General features: G+C 34.3%; 1 protein-coding gene and 1 long non-coding RNA gene across 3 annotated transcripts; both read left to right on the top strand.

Annotated features, from left to right (window-relative positions):
• Positions 1-1647: 1647 nt before the first annotated feature.
• Positions 1648-15624, top strand: LOC110715979 (1-phosphatidylinositol-3-phosphate 5-kinase FAB1B-like). 2 transcript variants are annotated; one of them, XM_021894600.1, is made up of 14 exons: positions 1648-1854; positions 2216-2252; positions 2332-3151; positions 5617-6297; positions 7733-7886; positions 8145-8489; positions 8890-9361; positions 9434-9753; positions 9849-10180; positions 10868-10991; positions 11068-11238; positions 11620-13065; positions 13510-13776; positions 15136-15624. In XM_021894600.1, exons 3-14 carry the CDS (start codon positions 2535-2537, stop codon positions 15436-15438), a joined length of 5232 nt encoding a protein of 1743 aa, XP_021750292.1. In that variant the 5' UTR covers positions 1648-1854; positions 2216-2252; positions 2332-2534; the 3' UTR covers positions 15439-15624. The 2 variants fall into 2 exon arrangements, with proteins under 2 accessions (XP_021750292.1, XP_021750291.1); XM_021894599.1 differs by having other exon boundaries at positions 8890-9753.
• Positions 15625-16386: 762 nt separating this feature from the next.
• LOC110715811 lies at positions 16387-18293 on the top strand. Its single transcript, XR_002510347.1, has 3 exons — positions 16387-16473; positions 16631-16761; positions 17916-18293. It is a non-coding gene; the product is annotated as an uncharacterized LOC110715811 (long non-coding RNA).
• Positions 18294-18676: the final 383 nt, after the last annotated feature.

The following is an 18676-nucleotide window of genomic DNA, read 5'->3' as shown; positions in this document are numbered from 1 at the left end:
CTATAAAAGCCCTAAATCAATTGTTCATAAAAACCCTAAAATCACGATTTTCAATAATTAAAAACCCTAGGTTATAAAATTTACAAAATCTGAAAATTATGACACTTATAAAATCTGAAATTATAAAGTTTAATCATCAAAATACAATTTTTTACTAATTAAATTAATTTCAAACAATAAAATCAAAACCCATAATCAATAATTATAATTACACAAATTAATAAAACTAAGGAGAAAGAAAATAAGACTAACCTTTTTGTGTGGGAAATTTTTTGGGGATTCATGGGGTATTTATAGGAGAGAATTGTAGGGTAAATAAGAAAATTTGGCCTCATCAAAATAATGGGTCGATTACAAATGGGTTAGGCTTGTGTTATTGGACATAAATTGTAGAATAAAGGTGCAAAAATTAATTTGTTCAAATAAATTTTGACCCACATTAATAATTTGAAACTTTTGAAATTAAATTATGAAAAATAACAAATAAATATTATAAATAAAATAAATTTTCATTTATAAAATATTTAAAAAATACGGGGGATTACACTTTTCGGTTTTTTGGCAACCTAAAAATTCAGTTTTAATTAAATTTTTTTCTCAATCTGATTTTGACATGAAAAACCTGTTATTCTCGGCCCAAAATTGTGGTTTGGACATGGGTTTGAGGTTGGACCCAACCCGAAGCCTTTGGGGCAAAGCTCGACCCAACACGTGATCACCCCTGTTTCACATTAGACAAACGGTTAAATGGAAAAAATAAGTTCAGATTAGATTTATCGCTTTGTTGCTTATTTTTATAATTCTAAACTAGAGTGTGGCTCAAGCATTACACCGGGTTGCTACTGTAATTAAACTTTTTATTATACGTATTTAATATATATATATATTAAAAGAATAGACCTTATGATTTTTAATTATGTACATTTATTTCATGTTTATAATTTTGTTAATAATTGACTTAGATGGTTAAATACCATATATTTTATTTTTTGATCAGTGTAGATGTTATAGAGTATAAAAATAACTAGTTTAGAATTTTTTTTTCCTTTATTCTTTTTTTTTTTTTTTTTTTTTTTTTTTTTTATGTTAACTTCGATTACTCTATATAATAGTTTAAAAACATAATAAAAACATGATTTATCATGAAATATATTGATAGATAGCTATATTAATACTCCGTACAAGGTTTTATTTCAAAGCCGTTTTTATATTTTTTTTACGAAAATATTACTTGTATAATTTTTTTTAAAGAAAGAATACGAAACTATTTTTATAATTTAATTATTAATGCTTAATTATATAAAAAATTATCCTTTCAAAAAAAATATAAAAATAAAAAATTTCGCTTAATAAAAATACTAGTATAAATAATTAAAATTAAGGTAAATTAGTGCATAAGTAAATGTAAAGTTGGATTGAGTCAATTATGAGACAACGGGATAATATCCGTAACGTTTATAAGGTTTTGCCATGTGGCAATGAAATAAAAAATAACGGCCCGTCAAAACAAAGAAGACATCGCCATTGATGACTCGACACTTACCTTTCCAATGGACTCTAATGATTCTTGTGAATCCAGTTAATACAAATTTAACTTTTTCCATCAACCTAATCAATATTTATACTATAAAATACAATAAAACATTTTCTGGCCACCATTTGTTTCCTAGTATTTCAGATTTATTATTTATATTTTTCCAACCTAAAATAAAATATAGAAAAATAATAAAATTTGCGGTGGTCTTTGATACAGAACTCACTTTGGATTTTTTTTTTTCCTGATCTTTTCATACAATTGATTACTCAAGCAAGAGAAAAAAGTGAGAACTTTTGCAGAATTGTTAAATTGATAAGGTAAATTTTTTAATTTTGTTAAATTTCTGGGCTATGAAAGTTGAATGCATTTTTATACTCCTTAATATATAATTTAAATTTATACTTGGGCAATTCGATTTCAAGCTTTTTGAGGCGATTAAAAGTAAGAGTACTTTCATTTTTTTGATGTTATGGAGTTTGTGGACTGAATTAATTTGAAATCTTTGTTATTTTGAATTGGGGTTTATGGTTTTTTTTTTTTTTTTTTTTTAATTTTTATTTAATGATTCCAGTAACCAGTATACCCCATTTCATAGTTGAATTTGTTAATTGTGAATATGATTTTATTTTTAATTTATTTTGTAATTTTTAATTGGGTTTTGATTCTGGTGATTTGCAGTTTTTCTTGAGTTGCTTGCTGTTTCGGCTGCATAAAGGTAAGAGTTAAATTCCCAATTTTATAGTTTATTTTAAGGTTATATGATTCAATTATGCATGATCATACTTTTTTTACAGGTGATTGTTACTGTTGGATATTGTGTTGCTGAGCTTATAGTAATAACTTGGGTTGGGTGAAAGTGGGAAAAGGGAGAAGGTTTGTTTGAGCTTTTGTGGGTGTGGTTGAATTGATTGAATACAAGCTATTGCTACTATTGGGGGTTTGGGTGGAATGAAAATATGATTATGAGACTGGTCAGGGGACATTTTCGACGTCGTCGATGGGTTCCCCTGACAAAAAGCTATTGGGTATTGTGAACTTTTGGGGTCCCCGGAAATGCGAACCGGCCAATGTGTCGAGGGTTTTTTGGATGCCGGATCAGAGCTGCCGGGTGTGTTATGAGTGTGATTCCCAGTTTACGGTGTTTAATAGAAGGCATCATTGCCGGCTCTGTGGTCGAGTTTTCTGTGCTAAGTGTACGGCTCACTCAATTCCAATCCTTTCGGACGAGTCCAAGAGTGATCGAGAGGATAGCGATAGAATCAGGGTTTGTAACTATTGCTTCAGGCAATGGGAGCAAGGATTGGTGACCGATAACCATGAAACTGGTGGTGCTTCTAGTCCAGGGCTTAGTCCATCTCCTTCAGCTATTAGCTTGGGGAGTCTTAATACCAGCTTTACTGGTGATAGCATCGCAAGTACAGTGAATTCAATGGCCTACTCAACTGGGCCATACGAGCATGTGACCTATGGTTCTTCTACGAATCTTGAGCAATCTTCCCAATCTGGACAACATAATCAAAACAATGGAGCATCTGATCCAATCAGTATAAATACGTATGTGGATGTTGGAGATCTATCTTCAAATGATAATCAATATGGCTTATGTGTTAATAGGTACTTTTTGCTTCTAAGACCTTTACTGCCTTTTTTTATTCTTTCTTTTTTTTTTTTTTAATTGAATTATCCTATCATAGATTTGTCCTTAATGTGCTTTGATATTCTAGCCCTTCATATTTTTTTATTGTATACTTAAGATTTGTACTTGGAGTGTAAGATGATACTGGCACAATGAGTTGATTCAAAGCAGCCTCTCGTGAATTTAGAACAAGTTAACTTTGATTTCTTTTCCACAGAGTTGATATATTTATCATTTTTTCATCAGATTTTCTTATAGTAGTTTAGATGCTGGATTGGGATAAAAGGGGAACGTTTGTTAATAAAACAGCAGCATTAGTTTCATAGCACAATAAGTGCTCAGGTCTATAGCCAACCTTTTCTGATGGAACTTCAAGATAGAACTTCAATGGCACACTTAAAGTATCAATTTAGTATTGACTAAAAGGTTATACCTACTAGTACTACTCCCTATGTTCCTTAAAAATTTGCTCCACTTTTCTTTTTGGGTTGTACCTTTTAGTTCACTCCATTCCATAAACGGCTATCAGGGCCACTACTTTACTCTCCCAAAATTTTTTTTGGTCCCACCAATTTTCTCTCTCATAACTTCAATCAACCAAAACTTAATAAAGTGAACATATGCCTTTGGGGCAAATATAAAGGAACAAAGGGAGTATGATTTAATGAGCATATCACTCACTTTTCCCAATGCATCAATTAGATCCTACTTCTCTCCCCCCTCTCACTTGGGCAAATCCCTGTTTTCAGAGGGTAGTCATTGATGAAGTTGTAATTGATTGCCCTATGATCTCACTTATTTGGCCTTACCCATGTAATGAACTGATATTTACTGCCTACTAACTCATGCAAATAACAGTAGAATTATAGAGAAAGATTGATTCTTTGAATAATGTAGATAGTCTGATTTTTGTAAGTTGCAAGAAATAATAAAGACGGAAGCTTTAAGATTGATTGATATTGGTGGAAGGGCTACAAATGATAATTTAATAGCTTAAGGCTATCAATCTTCGTTAGTGAGTTTAGCTCACAACTCTCTAAAATGGCTTTAGGCCATAACTCTCCAAAAGATTCATACCAAATTTCTGCCTATCTATTTCCTTCCCTTCTCTCTCTATTTATACTAAGGACTATTAACCTAGTGAGCTAATATTACTAGAATACCTATACTACCCCTCTTTAGGTTGATCTATTACAACCCATTTCTGTTTTTCATTGATGTATTGAGTTGCCAATATTGATCAGACATCAAATGGTCTAAAACCAAGAAATATGTAAACCAGGAGGCCTTCCTTGAATAATATTTTGCTATATTGCTTGCTCCAAAGCCTACCATGTATTAGCAGTTGTTTCTGGCTGGTGTTCTCCTTGTAAGGTAAGGAAGCAAGCAAGGTTTATTTTTTTGAATTTTAAATACTTATTCTCTTAATTCTGTTCTTTGCTTTGGTGAACTTGCAGTGTTGTGTGCATTTTGTAAGTTACATGGATTGACTCCCTCCACCCCACCCCCAAATGACTATTTGCAATATTTTTTAAGGGGGGGTTTAGGAGGAATGTGAGTGAGTAGTCTGCTGTTTTATTCTGTAGTAAATGGTTTCCTTGAGCTTATAACTTCTCTACGTTGACTTTGCCAATGAATTTGACCTGATAAAACAATTAAGTATCTTTCATGAGTGAAAATGGTGAAGACGATTCAAGAGGTGTCAAATATTAGAATTTCTACCTAACATGTGGCAACTGTGGTATTTTTCATGAAGATAAAACAATTTAGTTTCCTTATCCGTGGAAAACGATGATGATAACCACACAATTAAGATCTCTGCTGATTTGCTGAAATAAAATGTTGTGTAATATATAGTTTAGAAATAGGAACCCATAGCATGATAGCTGGATGGATATTCTCTCTCATTTAGGAATCTGGACTTAGCATTGAAATCTCAACAGCTTTTAAATTTCATATCCTAGCTCTTGTGTTTGAAATGAAAATATTCAAAACATCGAGTCTTGACTCTTAGATATTATGCACCAGGGGTTGGGGCGGGGGGGGGGGGGGAAGCGTGTTTTTATACTTTAAACAGGCATTTACAACACAATGTAGTGAGCAGCTGGGCTAGTTTGTTCATCATTGACTCAATGTTGATGACCTTGATGTATAATAATGAATCAGTTTTAAAATTACTATGAGTGCTGTAAAATTGTTAATATTTCATTTTATAACTACCTGCCCAACTCAAGTGATTGTATCTCTCTGAGATTGGACATTTTAAATTGGCTATAGTGCCATGTTAGTTGTGTGTATTTGTTGTAATCTTGCCCTTGGTTTTCTTATTAGTTTATTTTGTTGTAATGTCCGATCTCATTCTTTGGTATCAGATCACACTTTTGTTGATATTTGCTGCACGTTCTCTGATGATTAGCTATTTGGTCTCGTCTCTTTTTTTTAGGAGTGATGATGAGGAGAATGCAAATGGGGGGTATTTTGGTGCTGTTAATTTTGATGAACTTGACAATATTTATCAATCATGCAAAGGAGGTTTTGATGGAGAAAGCGATGATAGAAAAGCAGTTAGTCCTTTGTCTTCTGTGGTCTTTGGCTCAGAGTTTCTGGAAGGAATTAAGGCTTCTGCGAATGAACCAGGCATTCCTAATAATAATGATGAATCTGAAGCTTCACTTTATGGGATTGAGAATGCAGATGTAGAAAATTTGGATTTTGAAAACAATGGGCTACTTTGGATCCCTCCAGAGCCTGAAGATGAAGATGATGACAGAGAAGCCGATCTTTTTGATGATGAGGATGATAGAGATGCTGGAGAATGGGCATATCAGAGCTCTTCAAGCAGCGTGGTCGGTGAGCTTCAGAGGGAAAAAGCAAATGAAGAACATCGGAAAGCTATGAGAAATGTTGTTGGTGGGCATTTCAGAGCACTCATCACACAGCTTTTGCAAGTCGAAAATCTTCCTGTTCGGGATGACGACGACAAAGAAAGCTGGCTGGACATAATCACTTCTCTGTCATGGGAGGCTGCTTCACTTCTTAAGCCAGACATGACCAAAGGTAGTGGGATGGATCCTGGTGGGTATGTAAAAGTGAAATGCCTAGCATGTGGGAAACGAAGTAACAGGTTAGTTTGTATTGACGTTTTGGGTATTTTGTATCCAGTGACCTTGCATGTTCTTGTCCTTTTTTAACCTTTGTTGCCCAGAATTGTCTTTCTTCAAGTTTAGAGTAAAACTTTTGACCTTCCAAACCTCATCAGTTCTGGATTTTATTTCAAGTAATGTTATAGTATCATACTAGTTTAGTTCCCGTGCGATGCCCAGTTTTAAACAAACACATTGTGAGATTTGTTCATAATATGGAGAAAGAAAGTTTTCTATTCTGTAATTTTTTTGTTTACATTGTAAGTAATTTCTGCTATAGCATATTACTTATAGCATATTCCAAAAAAAAAAAAAAAATCACAATGAACACTTTTGAACATTGAAATGTTAACATACGTGTAAAAAAAACAAGACTCGGTAGGGACAAAGGATAAAGCATATGAAAGGTTTATTAGATAAAAAAACAAAGGTAAAAGTAAAGATTAAAAAAAATAATAAAAAAATAATGACATCATCATAGCAAATTGGCGGGAAAAAAAAATCAATGTCAGAGTGAAATGTGTACAATTTTGAGAAGGGATGATGTCAGTAACGTTTTGTTTTAGTATTAGTTAATGGATTCTTTGACATTAATAAAAACACTCTTCTCCTGCTGCAATCGTTAATTTTACTTGCTAAAAGCTAGGGATGTCAATGAGCCGATCTGAGTATTATCCTATCAAGCTAGGCTTGAAAAGAAGCACATGAGCCACCTCAACCAGCTTTAATTTTGCTTGTTCGAGCTTGGATCGACTCAAATGAGAAATGAGAAAACCACTAAAAAGTTTCACGTGGCCTGTGTAAACATCCCAAAACTCACCCTATTTTCCTGGGAATGTAAGCAACGGTCATCTAAGCTTTCCGGGCCATGGATAGGTGGAAAACCATGAGGATCGCTCTTTGGTATACATATGTTAGTGACATGACAACTTGCGATTGACTTTATTCATTCTAGCAAATCCTTTTATATTTCTTTTGTTTTTGAAAATTCGAGCTTAAACTAGCTTATAAATGAACACGAACAAGCATATAAACGATTATGAACTAGTTGTTCACAAACCTAGATGAGTAGAGTCCTAAGTTGTTCAAGGTAGGCTCATTTACTAAACAAGCTTGACAATTTTTATTTTATTTTATTTTATTTATTTATTTATTTTCAATTAACAAACTAGCATTGACCGAGTTTGTTCACGAGCACATCGGCTCATTGACATCCCTACTAAAAGCTTAGGTTGCTTTTTATGTAAATGCACCTTTTACTAGTCCTTTTAACCATATAGAAATGTTAGAGAAGACAAATCTATAAAGTTATGTTATTCCTTTTACATAAGCTACCATGTAGGTTCATCTCATCTACATGTCCCCTAATATTTTTTTTTCTTTTTTTTTTGTTGTGTGGATCTTATTACCATTTAGTTTGGTGGTCAAAGGAGTTGTTTGTAAGAAGAATGTTGCTCATCGGCGAATGACTGCAAAGTTTGATAGACCTCGCCTTTTAATCCTTGGAGGGGCTTTGGAGTATCAGCGGGTTTCCACCCACTTATCTAGTTTTGACACATTGTTGCAACAGGTGCTGATTGTGCTATTTATTTACTTTTATATCTGTTTTATTCATCTTGTTTTTTGAGGAAGTATTCCCTTCACAAGTTTGTTGGACGGTTCCTTATGACGATTCATGTTAGCCGACCCCAAATCATTTTGGGACTAAGGCTTTGTTGTTATTGCATTCCCTTCACAAGTTTCAATATTTACCTGTTATTTAATAATTAACCAAAATTGATAGTTTTATAAATCCTTGATTAATGATTTTTTTTTTAAACATATTTAGGAAATGGATCATCTGAAGATGGCTGTTGCTAAAATCAGTTCTCTTAATCCCAATATCTTATTGGTGGAAAAGTCTGTATCACGATTCGCCCAAGAGTATCTTCTTGAGCAAAATATATCTCTTGTACTAAATATCAAGAGGCCGCTCTTAGAGCGTATCGCTCGCTGCTCTGGCACACAAATTGTTCCCTCTGTTGACCATCTGAAGTCACAAACATTGGGTTATTGTGAATCCTTCCATGTGGACAAGTACTTTGAGGAGCATGGAAGTGCTGATCAGGGTGGGAAGAAACTGACAAAGACCTTGATGTTTTTTGAGGGGTGTCCAAAACCCTTGGGATGTACTGTAAGTTCGATAGTCATTTGTGTAAACAGATGTTAGCTGAATTGTCTTGCCATTTATTTGTCTTTAGGTAAAATTGTTTTGTAATGTGTATCCACTATCCCCCCTGTTTCAGTCATATAATAAATGATCTAAGTAAAAACAAAAGGATATTGGATTAATTGGAACAGTATTTTGCAATTTCTAGATTATACTGAACATTATTTTATATCTAGCACCATTTTGAATAATTCCTAAAAAGAATATTCTTTTGCTCTGATCTTGTGATGTTTAATGTTTTCTTCAGTATATAAGTTGTTCTGTCAGCGGTGTCAGCTTATCTTATGTTATAATCCACAAGAATGGTGTTAGGCTTACCTTTGTAATTTTATCTTACTAACGGGAGTTACCCGCTTTATTTCAGATATTGCTCAAAGGAGCTTCTGGAGACGAGTTGAAAAAAGTGAAGCATGTTGTCCAGTATGGAATATTTGCTGCATATCATTTAGCTTTAGAAACATCATATCTTGCTGATGAAGGTGCTTCTCTGCCGGAACTTCCTTTGAAGTCTCCGATAACTGTTGCATTACCTGACAAACCGTTAAACATTAATAGATCCATCTCTACTGTATATGATCTTGTTATCCCACCCACTGAAAGGCCCCAGAGTGAAAACAGTCGCCTGGTTTCACATGCTCCTTCGTTAATCACTACAAGCACTGTTCCTATATCAGAAAGAAATCAGTCAAGCTCTTTAAACGAGTACATGGAATCTTCCTTAAATTGTGTGCAGTCAATTGTTGACAGCTCTCCGGACTCTTCATTATATGATGTCCCTAATTCCATTTGTAATGATCTGCCCCAAGATGGTGTCTCAGAGCATGTCAGCAAATCAGGTGTGAAATTTTTTCCAGAAAGCCATTCCATATCTGTAAAACCAGATGATTGCCTTCCTGATGATTATGCAGCTGATAGTTCCTTTAGCACCTCATTACCATCTGGACACAGTGTTTGCAAGAGAAATGATGATTATAGTGCAGCGACTGAACCTAATCCCAGCACAAATCTGTTAGATTTAAACTATAGTGACCAAAATGAGAAAGTGAAGCTGCTGAAGGAAGAATTTTCACCCTCACCTTCTGATGGTCATAGTATATTGGTGTCTTTAACGACACGCTGTGTCTGGAAAGGAGTTGTGTGTGAGAGGGCACATCTTTTCCGTATCAAGTACTACCGGAGCTTTGATAAGCCTCTAGGACGGTTTTTGCTGGATGATTTGTTTGATCAGGTATATTTCTTTAAATTATACATGATTTCTTTTGTCTGAAAATGTAAACCTCTGTCCAACTTTGACTGAAAGTGCTCTTTTGTGGATGATTGAAGAATTACCGTTGCCGTGTTTGTGAGATGCCATCAGAAGCACATATTCATTGTTACACTCATCAGCAAGGAAGCCTTACTATTTCGGTGAGAAAGCTTACTGAGTTTCCATTACCCGGGGAAAGGGACGGCAAAATCTGGATGTGGCATAGGTGCCTTCGTTGTCCTCGAGTTAACGGATTTCCTCCTGCTACTAGAAGAATTGTTATGTCTGATGCAGCTTGGGGGCTGTCATTTGGAAAATTCCTAGAACTCAGCTTTTCAAACCATGCAGCTGCTAGCAGAGTTGCTAGTTGTGGCCACTCTCTTCACAAGGATTGTCTTAGATTTTATGGGTATGCATCTAAACTGACCCTGCATAAGTCCATTTGCTCTTTTCTCTTTAAAGTGATTACAATATATAAGGCAATAGATGCCCCTGTGAGCTCTTAAGATATTAATTCAATATGCTTAATTGGTCTAGATTGTGCTGCAATTTTCTTTTCTTTTGTTTATCAGTTAAATTGATCAATATATTGAGAGCATTTATGACTACACTTTAGTGTGGTTTACAAAAGGACTCTTGCTTTAGTTTGAGGGCTTGAAGATGGTGTTTAACTATCACAAATTTTGCAATTTTTATGACTACATACCTTACTAAGTAAATGTATAAGTATAGCAACAGTGGCTACTTTAAGATGACTGAGGAAAGTTGTTTAAGATGTTGACTACTATTTGTGAGGAAAGTTGCATCTTTTTATCCCCATGTTTTCTGTGGAACTTGTTTTTAGAAGTGTGCTAATTACAATGGTTTTTATAGCTGTCTTTTGTGATGACATTTTTTGGGGAGACATTTCTGCTGTTTATTGTACATGCTTTTTTTTTTTGATATCGGTATTGCTTCTTTGGTAGTCCCTTGGTATAATTAGGGCCCTCTTGAATTTATATAGAAATTCTAGGGCGAGGATAGAAGTTTAGGGATTTGTTAGCAGATTGGGCACCATATATATTCAAGTTTTTCATATTGCTGTGTTCTGATGCAGGTGTGGACGGATGGTTGCTTGCTTTCGCTATGCACCAATTGTTGTTAATTCTGTCTTCCTTCCACCATCAAATCTGGAGTTCACTTGTGCTAATCTGGAATGGATCCAAAAAGAAGCAGATGAGGTGGGAAATCCTTTATAGCTTGTGTAGTCTTGTACTATTGTGTTTCCCGCGGTGATTGTTTTGAGTTGTTTTACAGGTAAATGACCAGGCAGAGCTTTTATATACTGAAGTCTGCAATTGCATTAATGAGATCTCAGAGAAATTTTCAAGGTCTGGATTATTGGAAAGTAACATAAAAGCTTGTGGATTGAGAAAACACATCATGGAACTAGATAAGATACTGAGGAAGGAGAAAGAAGAATTTGAGGTTCTCCCATTACACTGTTTACCTTTTTTTTAAAAAAAGAAATATATTTATCACTCCTTTTTCTTTGGTAGTAGTTCCACAAAAGTTAATTAGAAAGTATCTGATAGGTAGTAGGGCAATAAGAAGCCATAACATCATAGGTATGCTTAGGGTGTGTCTATGTATAAGAAGTTAACTGTAGAGAAACAAAGTTATCTTTCTGCAATTATAATGCTCAGACTTTCTGTTCCTACTTTACACCTGTTTTTGTATGTCTCTACATGTTTCTTCTTTTTAATGTGCATCCGATTATTTGACCTCGAAATTAGCATGTTTATGGAAATGCCTACCGCGTAAAGGGAAGTCATTCAGTGATTAATGACCAATTTGGAATTTTCACAGGAGTCCTTGCAAAAGGCATTGCAATCGAAAAGACAAGATGGAATTGACATCCTAGAAATCAACAGATTGAGGCTGCATTTATTAATCCAATCTTATGTATGGGACCAGCGCTTAATCTTTGCATCTAGTTTAGATGCAAAGATAACTCATTATGGATCTGATAGTCCTATACTGAAATCCATGGAGGAAACCTGCAATTATGTTGAAAAGACTAGTACAAATGCCGGTGGTGAAGTAGCTAGAGAAGTGGGCAATTGTGGTTCTGTGATTTTAGATGGAAAAATTGGAACAGATCTTAGCCAAGGTGTTAACATCAAAGAATTTAATAAAATGATGTGCAAGGAAGATCTCCATGGGATCAAAATGGGTGAAGCAGATCCAGCTAACTCTGTAAATGCAGTTCAGAGAATTTCAGCTGGACAATTCCCTATTGGGGTGAATTTATCTGATACTCTTGATGCGGCATGGATTGGTGAAATTCTCTCAGGAAGTGCCAACCCCAAGGAGAATGATGCAATAGATACGTCGAGCTCAGTCAGATCAGTTGCAGCAAGTCCCAATTCAGAGAAGCACAATGATGCCCGAGATGAGACGGAGATTCATCATGCTACTGGCATTGCTTTGCCTCCCATGAGTTCTGACTTTTTGGAAAGCTCCACTGATTGGTTAAAGATGCCCTTTATGAACATATATCAATATACTGCATGGAATGCTCAAAAGCTTGATGCATTAGGGGACTATAACCCAGTTTTTGTTTCCTCATTTCGTGAATTGAAACGTCTAGGTGGTGCCAGACTTCTGCTTCCTGTGGGTGTTGATCATACTGTTATACCTGTTTATGATGATGAACCAACTAGTATCATAGCATATGCGCTTGTATCACCAGATTATAAAACTCAGATTTCTGATGACCCTGACATGAAAAAGGATGGGATTGACTCTGCAATTTCTTTGACCAGCCTAGCGAGTTCCCTTTCCCTCCATCCATTTGAAGCGGTTTCTGGGTCAATGAAAAGTTTTGGATCTTCTGAAGAAAGCCTTTTGTCAATGTCTGGATCAAGAAACTCTCTCATCTTGGATCCATTATTCTATACCAAGGCTTTGCATGCTAGAGTTTCATTTTCAGATAATGGCCCTCTTGGCAAAGTAAAATACACTGTCACTTGCTATTATGCAAAACGATTTGAGGCATTGAGAAAGATTTGTTGCCCTTCTGAGATGGATTTCATCAGGTCTCTTAGCCGTTGTAAGAAATGGGGCGCTCAAGGTGGAAAGAGCAATGTCTTTTTCGCAAAGAGTTTAGATGATCGATTTATAATCAAACAAGTTACGAAGACAGAGTTGGAATCGTTTATCAAGTTTGCACCAGCTTATTTTAAATATTTGTCTGAGTCAATCGAAAGTTGCAGCCCTACCTGTCTGGCAAAGATCCTTGGCATTTATCAGGTATTATATATACATCATACTAAGCTGTGTTTTTTAGTTACAGAGTAATTTTGATTTTCTCATGTGATTTGGAGTTTGTGTTAATGCTGTTACATTCGCCAAATTCATTCCCCACTTCATTAATTGTCCTTGTCTTAATTGCATGCTCCCCTCATATGACCAATTCATTGATTTTTTGTTAAATTTGACGGTTGATCCAAGCAGTATTTTTTCTTCTTTCTGCTCTACTTGGTTCCTTTCTTATCTTAATGCCCCTGCCTCCTAAGATACACAAAAGACCACAAGATTGGATGAGAAATTCAATGTTTTTTTTTTGTTTTTTTGTTTTGTTTTGTTTTGTTTGTTTGTTTTTTTTTTTTTTTTTTTTTTTTTTTTTTTTTTTTTTCTTGTGGAATTATTGACTGCAAATTTAATTTTCTCCGTTCTTTGGTGTGTATCTTAAAGGTTACATCCAAGCATATTAAAGGAGGGAAGGAGTTCAAGATGGACGTTTTAGTAATGGAGAATCTTTTATTCCGGCGTAATGTTGTACGACTTTATGATTTAAAAGGTTCTTGTAGATCACGATACAATCCAGATTCAACTGGTGGAAACAAAGTTTTACTTGATCAGAACTTGATCGAGACAATGCCTACTTCTCCAATTTTTGTAGGGAACAAGGCAAAAAGGCTGCTTGAACGAGCTGTTTGGAATGACACATCATTTTTAGCGGTAAGCCTGTACTATTAGGCACTTTTGGTGTGCTGAGATTGTTTGAAAATTATGTGAATTTTACCTCTCCTCCTATAGATTTAATGAATTGCATGCATTTCAGGGGAGAGACCTTTTGTTATAGATTGTCAAAAAGAGTTTCATCCCTTGATTCTGAATTTTATCTATACTGATGGGACCAGAAATAGCATGCTTGACCCATCCTAAGTTAGCTAGGGTAGCTTTGTAGGCTAGTTGATCAATGATGATTTGGAAATGAGAAGAGTGATATAGCATTATCAAGAAGAGGGGAAAAGGAAGAGAGAACAATTGATTTTGGGATTTTATTGGCTTTAGGTTTATCGATAAATTCTAACAATCAAGTGAGGGAAAAATAAAAAGAGGTAAAGATCTTATTACTAATATTAATTGGGAAGGAGAGATGGATAAAGATGAAGAGAGTCGAAACATGGGGAAGGGTGGTTTTGTAAAGATGAAGAGTGAGGGGGAGGAAGAAGACAAGGGAATATTATTTAATGACTTTAGATTGTTGTCATTGGTCATGTCAATATGGGGATGAAGTTTGACATCTAGCAGTCAAGGTTAGCTGCTGGGACAGGATTAATTCCTTTGTATTGATAGATTCTATACTAGACGGTTCAGGAAGGGAGTTGAGACTGTAACGACCAAGCAAAAGGGCTGGATTACATACCAACGCAAGGGCAAAAGAGGGCTGACACATGCACAACAAATACAGCAAATGCAGCAGCCACAAGCACAGCAGGGAAAGCCACCAAATCTACCTGCCAATCAGTGAGCAGTGTAGCATCACCTCTGAGAATGTGACAGCTGCAAAATACCATTTTGTCTCTTCTGTCTTTTGGCTAGTCATGTAAATATAAGAAAGGGGAAGGGGAGTGTGTTGTTAGGCAGTCATTTGGTAAATTCTAGGTTAAGGAGAGTTGTACCCTCAAGGTACTCCCTAGAGAGTGGTGGCCTGAAGTCACTATTTGTTCAAACTTTCATCCTTATTTGCTCTAATCAATCAATCAACTGCCTTCTTCCTTCATAAAAATTGCGTCTTTATTACTAAACGTGTTTTATTACATAATTCTGTGAAGTAATCTGTTACAGAGACCCACCAAGTCGTAGTTTTCAAATTCAAAAATTAATGTCGTTTTGAAAGTACTTAATTAGAAGCTGTTGGTGAGAACTTACAATTACTTGTTTTTGGGAAAATTTTAGTTTCATAGTGTTCTGAATTTAAATCATGTATCTGAAACTGGACCTTGTATTCAGTGCTTGTGTTGGATCTAGCTTTTGGGAAGTTTTATTGCTGTTGCCTGTCTTCTGACTATTTTTATGTCTATTTTTCTGCAGTCGATTGATGTGATGGATTATTCATTATTGGTTGGTATTGACGAAGAAAAACAGGAACTGGTAGTTGGTATTATTGATTTCATGAGGCAATATACATGGGACAAGCACCTTGAGACTTGGGTGAAGGCCTCAGGAATCCTTGGTGGTCCGAAGAATGCACAACCAACAGTCATCTCTCCTGATCAGTATAAAAAGCGGTTTAGGAAAGCTATGACAACCTACTTTCTTATGGTACCTGATCAATGGTCTCCTCCAACGATCCTCCCGAGTGAACCTATGTTTGATGTTAATGAGGAGAACTAGAATTTGTAGTTTCACCTTGATTTGTTGTAGAGTCTCAGAGTCTTTGAATTTGTCACATCATAAGTGTATAGCTCCTGTTAAACATTTTTGTTGTAACTTCTTGTTTTGTCTTTACTTTATTCTTGTTACATTTATTAATTAACTTAGTTAATAAGAAAGGCCCTTTGAGTCATTTGATTTATTCTATATACCAGTTCTGTTTTGTACTTCATTGATGTGCTTGTAGCGTATACCAATTTTAAGATCCTAAAAACTCTTGCCTTTTATTCCACAACTTCCACGTTAAATTAATTGCGTTGGGTTTTTAACTTTTTATAAGGTAGGGATTTCTATTATGCTTATGGTTTTTCTAAAGAATTTTGTATGTGTTTATATTATGTAAGAAATATTGGATCCTGTTAAGATATTGTAACAAAATCTTATACTGTAATATGTATGTGTAGTTTTGAGAGTACTAATAAATATCAGTCGCATATATGTGTTGCTCAAAATTTTTTTTTTAAAGATGCGAACAAAGTTTTGAGAGTACTCGACTTTCATTATTGCATTTGTATTGTGTTATATCTACCGTTATTATTTGTATTGTTGTTTAGTTAATTAGCTAAGATTTATACATCATCTTCCCTCAGAAAAAAAATAAAATAATATATATATATATATATATATATATATATATATATATATATATATATATATATATATATATATATATATAGAGTGTGGATCACGTGAAAACAAGATTAAAACTGAAAACTGAAAACATGCAATCTCTACCCTAGATTATGATCTATTACTCACCCCTCATCTAACGGTTCAGATTTTTCCCCCAAATTAAAGCAAAATGATAGCAATTTCTCTCTCCTCCTTCATTTGCACGTAACTTTTTCCTCCTCTATTTTCTCTCTCCTACTTTCTCTCTGCTACTTTCTCTCTCCTACTTTTCCAATTCTTTTACCAATTTCATGCTACTAATTCAAATCTAGCTTCAATTACTTTGATTTTCAGCAATTTCTTAGCTCTACAATCTATTATCAAGTAAGTTATTTGTGTTAATTTCGTTATTTTGCTTGATTTGAGTACTTAATTTCGTAATTTTTGTTTCACTTTTTCAACCAAATTTAACTCGTTTTTGCTAGATTTTGATTCATTTCATTGATTTTGAGTTTTGTTTTTTTTTGGATTGAAATTGCAGTAAATCGTTGATTAAGCAGACGAGAACTCGAATCAAAGTTGTCCGACGAATGAAATGCGACGGAGAAGTTTTTGAGGAAAGACATTGCTGATCTGCTTGCTAATGACCTCGAGAAGAACGCTTATGGAAGAGTGAGTGTGTTTTTCCGTTATTTTTTTAGCTTAACGATTTGAATTTTGATAATTGATGAATTTTTTTAATGTTTATTTGAATTTTTCCATTGTACATATGATGAAAAATGTTGGTGCATCAGAATATTGTATTGTCTTTGTTTATATTTTAATTTTGTCGATTAATTTTGACCGAAAAGCATGTTTGCTTGAATTTTGCGAGAGTTGAATTATTCATTTCTATTGAATTTGTAATTTGACTGTCAACATTTGAGGTGTTACTTAGGTCTAAAATTAATCTTCTAATGAGTAAATTAGGTTTGAGTAAATTAGAAAATCATAGGAGTACATCTTTTTATTTTCTTAGTCATAGGAGTATATGTTTAGAACTAATGGCAGAAGCTCCATTAGAAGCCTTGCCAATTTGCTAGAAGCGAGTTGAATACCCCTTAAGCTTCTTCATCCATTACAGGAGTATTGAACATGTTTTAAAGATTATGAACACCAGGGTTGCAAACTGGAAATTTCTCCTCGTTGTTTTGATACCTGTCTGATTTATTGAACTGTTCAACATGATATAGCGTTTAAGTTTGGTATGAAATTTCTGCAATTCTGTTATCTTAGGATTATTTGCTTAGGAATTAGGACTTGTTTAATATGTTTCTTCCGGATGTCAATTGATGGCCTTGTATTGGCACTTGGGGAATGGTTTATGATAGTGTATTGATGTTGTACTAGTACTTCTGCTCTGGCTCTTAGAATTCTTTTTTTTTATCTATTGTTCAGTCATTTGCTGTACTGATTCCATCTTTTTCAATAATAGTGTGTCCGTTCAAGTGATATATGGCTTACGTTGTTGTTATATCTGTATTGACTAAGCCTTGAATAATGTCCAGCAGCTTATAGAATGTGTTTGATGCTTTGATATGTATGAATCACGTGTTGCATTTCTGCATTTTTCTGGTTTACACTTAATTGACATTTGATGCCTGAATTATATTACAATGTATAAATTTTCTGTGAGCTGTTAACTTTGTTCCATTCCAGCTATTAAAATTCTGTTGCTTTTTGTGTTTTATTGCCTTCTAAATTTTGGATTTTCTTACATTGGTAATGGTGATAGTTACATTGTGTTTTTGGCTTGTTGCTAATCAATCACCCTTTCATTATTTCAGTGCAAGTTCTGTGGCAGGGAGGGTACTATTACAATGTTACCAAAATCTGGCTGCTATCTAACAGGTGATGACTGACTGTGAAGCAGGAAAGTTTGTCCGTTTGATGAGCTTTGACTGTCGGGTTTGGAGCCAGTGGACTACTCCTTTGGTGGTGACAAGGAGGAGCAGCAGAAATTATCTTATGATAAGGAGCAGCAGGAGAAGTTATCTGATGACAAGGAGGCCGGAGAAGGAGAAGTTATCTGATGATAGTTACCTTACTTTTGTAAATAGTGACATCTATATAAATATGGTCAATGTTGTCAAAATTTATATAATTACCTTATTTTTATATATAGTGACCTTCGTTATTTTTATATATAGTGGCCTCTGTATAAATGTGGTCAAAATTGATATAGTTACCTTATTTTTGTATATAGTGACCTTTATGTAAATATGCTCAAAATTGATATAGTTACCCTATTTTTGTATATAGTGACCTCTAAGTAAATATTCTAAAAATTGATATAGTTATCTTATTTTTGTATATAGTGACCTTTATGTAAATATGATCAAAATTTATATAGCTATCCTATTTTTGTATATAGTTACGTTATTTTTATATATAGTGACTTTATGTAAATATCGTCAATTTAGATAAAGTTACCTTATTTTAGCATGTAGTGACCTTTAAAACGTTGCGTTTGTCAAAAAAAAAAAAAAAAAAAAAAAAAAAAAAAAAAAAAACCTTTAAAACAGTTGAATTGATTATATGTAAGGTT

This window comes from Chenopodium quinoa, unplaced genomic scaffold (assembly GCF_001683475.1).
Source record: "Chenopodium quinoa cultivar QQ74 unplaced genomic scaffold, ASM168347v1, whole genome shotgun sequence".
Classification (NCBI taxonomy): Eukaryota; Viridiplantae; Streptophyta; class Magnoliopsida; order Caryophyllales; family Amaranthaceae; genus Chenopodium; species Chenopodium quinoa.
The sequence above is the reverse complement of the archived record's forward strand: the minus strand, read 5'-3'. Positions and strand labels throughout refer to the sequence as shown.